Source organism: Ipomoea nil, unplaced genomic scaffold, assembly GCF_001879475.1.
Source record: "Ipomoea nil cultivar Tokyo-kokei standard unplaced genomic scaffold, Asagao_1.1 scaffold2997, whole genome shotgun sequence".
Classification (NCBI taxonomy): domain Eukaryota; kingdom Viridiplantae; phylum Streptophyta; class Magnoliopsida; order Solanales; family Convolvulaceae; genus Ipomoea; species Ipomoea nil.
Genome location: NW_017619425.1, coordinates 4905 through 10216, shown reverse-complemented (window position 1 = coordinate 10216; position 5312 = coordinate 4905). Strand labels below are relative to the sequence as shown.

The 5312-nt window shown below is 37.9% G+C and overlaps 1 protein-coding gene across 1 annotated transcript; it reads left to right on the top strand.

The window, feature by feature from the left end:
* Positions 1 to 1682: 1682 nt before the first annotated feature.
* Positions 1683 to 2279, top strand: LOC109163223. The gene has a single exon (XM_019311988.1). It carries the CDS (start codon positions 1683 to 1685, stop codon positions 2277 to 2279), a length of 597 nt encoding a protein of 198 aa, XP_019167533.1.
* The last annotated feature ends 3033 nt before the right edge of the window (positions 2280 to 5312 follow it).

Genomic DNA, 5312 nt, shown 5'->3' with positions numbered 1-5312 from the left:
CGAGATTGCATATGAAAATGAGTATATTGTTGCACTAGATTGCATAAGAGTACGAATGTATTATTACACTAGATTTCATATGAATATGAGTATATTAACGCACTAGATTTCGTAAGAGTATGAGTGTATTATTACACTAGATTGCATAAGAGTATGAGTATATTATTGCACGAGATTGCATATGAACATGAGTATAATGTTGCACTAGATTGCATAAGAGTATGATTATACTATGGCACTAGTTTTGCACGAGAAGCATGATCATAATGTTATATATGATTGTTTGTGAATAGAACATCGTAAAAGATTGTTTAATAAGAAGTTTAGCTTGAGAGGTTCCTTGAGCATGATTATTATGATGTAGTAGAAGTTCTACTTAATAAGCTACGTGATAAGAGTGTGATAGCATGTGAACACGTGTTATATGATCTTTAAACATGATCCTATCTGTAAACATGAATTACTTTATAAGCTATTTGAGAAGTCTATATGTATATGAATATACGTGATTAGTTTTATTCATATATAAGCATGCCAACTGATATTATAGGGTGCAAACCTTTAGAAAGAATATGATAAACTAAGATGTTTTGAGATTAGCTATTGCTATAAAGATATCAAATGTTTTCAAAGTGTATGCTAGAATGTTTTACAGGGTTGAGTGTGGTTATACTTAGCTTCGTGCTAACAGGTGTTTTCATGTTTGTCTATGTGTTGCTTGCAAAACTCCTTTCAGTGGGCCCAACAGTGAGAAGAGATCGAGTTAGATTAGTCTCTTAGTCTAAGCTGTCTAAACTCTAGTTCTATTTATGATGTCTTTATGGATTTAGACTTATGCCCTATACTTTATGATGATGTTTGTAGACTGTTTTGGGGTGACGTATTTCCCCTTACTTTTCAGTATTTACTTTAGTGCCAGACTTAATCGTATGTTATAGTTTTACCCTTTAGCCTGTGCAATCACCAAGAGTGATGGTTGTGGCGGTGACACCCTCACTACTTTCATCTAATTTTCCGCTGCTTAGATTATGTTAATGACTGTTTAGAGAGATTATTAAGAGTTAGAAAAGTGGGGTGTTACAAATTGGTATCAGAGCGGTACGAACCGCGGGAAAACTTAGGAAGTTTGACCCTTAAGATTGGGTATAGAAAATCTAAGTGAAAATCCTAGGAAGGACAAGTTGAGGAAAGACCTTTAAGTTGAAGTCTTAAGAAAGACAAGTTAAGATGAAAACTCTAAGTGAAATCCTAAGAAGGATAAGATTAGGGAAAGAGCCCTAAGTTATGAAAACTGAGATGAGAAGGACACTAAGTCCAGTAACCGAGTATGAGAATCAGAGTTAAGAGAAACTCTAAGTGTTAGTGGGAACACGGAGAGATCGTGTTTTCCTTTGTGTTTGCTTAAATGTTTATGCTTTATCAATGTGTTTAAAGTACTTGTTTCTGTCTTTTGAAAGTGAAACACAGACGTTTTTCAGTGAGAAGCTAAAGTGAAAGTTAAAAGTTGAGATTGTGTTAGTGACTGTTTAGAGAGATTATTAAGAGTTAGAAAAGTGGGGTGTTACAGCAATGGCCCTAAAAGGAAGAAACAAGTTCTGTTTTATTGATCGCATCGTACCCTTCCTATGCCACCTGCAACTGATTCTCACCATGCTCGTTGGCACCGAGTAAACAATATCGTAATGTCTGGGTTGCTAAATTCCATCCATCTCTCACTCAGCTACACTGTTTTATATGCTCCTAATGATGCTACTATCTGGGCCGATCTCAAAGAGCATTTTTCTACGGCAAATGGTCCTCGTATTTATGATCTTGAAAGGCCTATTGCAACCATCAGGCAACAAGATTATTTTATTCTACATTATCATAACATCTTATGTGCACTATGGGATGACTTGACTCTGCTTGATCCTCCACCAGTATGCACATGCTCAGCGCGGACTGCATATGCTTCTCAAATGGAGCGGCGCCGTTTATTCCAATTTTTGATGGGTTTACGCGAAACATATACCCAAACACGCAGCAATCTCCTTCTCAAAACTACCATGCCAACTGTTAAAGCAGCTTATAGTTTACTACTCCAGGATGAGACACAACGGACAATTTATCAATCTGACTCTCCAGCAAATTCTGTAGCTTTGCAAACTAATGCACATGGTAAGTCTTCTTTGTCTAGTAATGTTCCTTGGTCCTCTGTTGTTCCACCAACAGTTGACACATCAATATTGGGTAAACACCCACACCACCTTTACAAACTACTGGCCAAACTAATGAGATGACACCAAGCTTCGCTAATGTTGCCCACTAACCATCTAATCGATCCACCCAAACTCGTTCAAGGCCGAAATGTACACATTGTGGACTGCTAGGCCACACCCAACAATTGTGTTATAAGCTTCACGGGTATCCTCCAGGGCACAAGTATTACAAAAAGGCAATACCAATGGCACCCCAACATCCATTCCTACACCTCCACCACCAATTACAGGTTCCATATCTTTAGACTCAATCCAACAATTGCTTCAACTACTTCGTGAGGTAAAAGAACCAAAGGCGAATCTTGCTGGTATATCTCTCACACTTGCTTCTATTTTTAATGCATCAACTGAATGAGTTATTGATACTGGCGCCTGATCATGTATGCTTTAATTATTCTCTCTTTAATTCACCACTATCAATGCTTGTCATATGTCAACTATATCAGTTCCAAACGGAGATACAGTAGCCATTCATGGCCTTGGCAATACTACAATATCCAATAATTTAACTTTGTTTAATGCTTTTTATGTTTCAGCCTTTAAATTCAATTTATTATCTGTGCACAAATTTGCCAAAGATTCAAATTCTAGCATTATTTTTTTTCCTAACTATTGTGTTTCAGGACCTTTCAACGAAGACGGAGATTGGTCGGGCCATGGACGTAATGGGTTATACTACCTAACCACAACACCACACATGCATTACTCACCACTACATCAAATACATGGAACGCTAGACTTGGTCATCATTCTCATACTACTTTTCAAAAATTAATTCCAATATTAGGTTGTTCTGATTTTCAAGACCCTTGTGATATTTGCCACATGTCTAAACAAACTTACTTATCTTTTCCAATTAGTCGTACTGCTACTACTGCGTGCTTTGATTTAATTCATGTGAACATTTGGGGAAAATATTCTAACCCCACTAGGAATGGACATCATTATTTTTTTGACTATTGTTGATGATTTTTCAAGAGCTACATGGACTTATTTGATGATGTTTAAATCTGATGCTTATCTATTGCTTGTTAATTTTTTGGCATATGTTAAAAATCATTTTAATACTTGTGTTACAAATTTTAGATCTGACAACGGTGCAGAATTTACACAAACTGCTTTTCAAAATATTTTATTACAAGAGTTAATACCATCCGAGGTCCTTTGAGTATAGTGATTTTGCAACGTTTAGTCCTAAACTTTCAAATTGACCATCTGTGGTCCTTCGACTTTCAAATTTAACCACCCATGGTCCAAGTTAACCACCCATGGTCTTTCGACTATTAAATTTTAACAAACCATGGTCCTTTTTAGAGGACCACTACTGGTTAAATTTCGAAACTTGAAGGACCATGAGTGGTTAACTTGGACCACGAATGGTTAAATTTGAAAGTCGAAGGACCACAATTGGTCAATTTGAAAGGTAGGACTAAACGTGGCAAAACCACTATACTCGGAGGACCTCATATGGTATTAACTCTTATTACAATATGGAATTTTACAATAGTTTCGTTGTCCTGACACTCCTCAACAAAACGGGGTTGTAGAACAAAAGCATCGTCACCTTCTTAATATGGCAAGGGCTTTACGTTTTCAAGCATGACTCCCCATATCCTTTTGGGGTGATTGTATTTTGACAGCCACACATCACATTAATCGTACCCCTACCCCTATTTTACAGCATAAAAGCCCCTACAAGATGTTATTTGGTCACATTCCTGATTTTTCTAATTTACGCACATTTGGTTGTCTTTGTTACGCTTTTACAATACAACACCATCCTAATAAATTTGATTCCAGGGCTAAACGTTGTATTTTCTTGAATATCCTCAAGTTCAAAAAGCATATAAGTTATATGACTTGGATACTCAAAAGGTATTTGTCAGTTGTGATGTCATTTTTTACGTCACCACCGCACCCCCCATTCACCATTGACTGGCTCTCATACTTCGATTCCACCTCCAACAGAGCCACCTTCTGAACCTACTCCGCCATCACCATGATGTTTAAAACGTCAATCCAAACCCCCTAAATACTTATCAGATTATCAATGTTACCTAGCTACCATACCCAAATATCCACTCTCTCATTTTTTCTCAAGTCCATCCCACTCACACTTCATCAATTCAATTACCAAAGAAACTGAACCAACTTCATTCTCAATAGCCCGAACTAATCCTAAATAGCAGAAGGCAATGGAAGAAGAGATTCAGGCCCTCGAAGTCAATAACACTTGGTCTCTTCAAACTCTACCGCCTGGAAAAACGACTATTGGTTGTCGATGGGTCTACCGCAGTAAATATAAACCCGATGGAACAATTGAAAGATATAAAGCCCGTATTGTCGCCAAAGGGTACTCCCAGCTAGAAAGACTTGACAACACAGACGTTTTTGCCCGTGTAACTAAATTATTGACCGTCCGCACTGTCCTTAGCATTGCCGCCGCACGAGGATGGCCCACTTGTCAGCTTGACGTATCTAATGCTTTTCTACATGGAGATCTCAATGAGGAAGTTTACATGCAATTACCACCTGGATTTCGTCGAAAGTGGAGACTTGAGTTTGTCGTCTACATAAATCCTCTATGGCCTCAAACAAGCTTCAAGATCTTGGTTCACCACTTTTTCTAACTCTCTCTTGCATGCTGGTTTTATACAATCCAAAGCTGATCATTCAATGTTCACTTATAAAAGAGACTCTTATCTAACGATCTTGCTTGTCTATGTATATGACACTATTATTACAGGGAATGACATGGTCATTACGAAACTACTCAAAAAATATCTTGCGAGCAAAATCCATCTCAAAGATCTTGGTTCCCTTAAATTCTTTCTTGGCATAGAAGTGGCACGTTCCTCCAAAGGGATCTTTCTAAATCAACGGAAATACACCCTTGAAATCCTTTCAGACACAGGACTTTTGGCATGCAAACCTGCACCGACACCCATTGAGTTCAACCACCATCACAATCCTCACGACAGTGATCTCCTTCCTGACCCTTCCTCTTACAGGCGCTTAATTGGTCGTCTCCTCTATCTTACGGTAACTCGACCG

Coding starts and splice junctions, on each gene's coding strand:
- LOC109163223 (XM_019311988.1), top strand. CDS start 1,683: ATGTCTGGGTTGCTAAATTCCATCCATCTCTCACTCAGCTACACTGTT.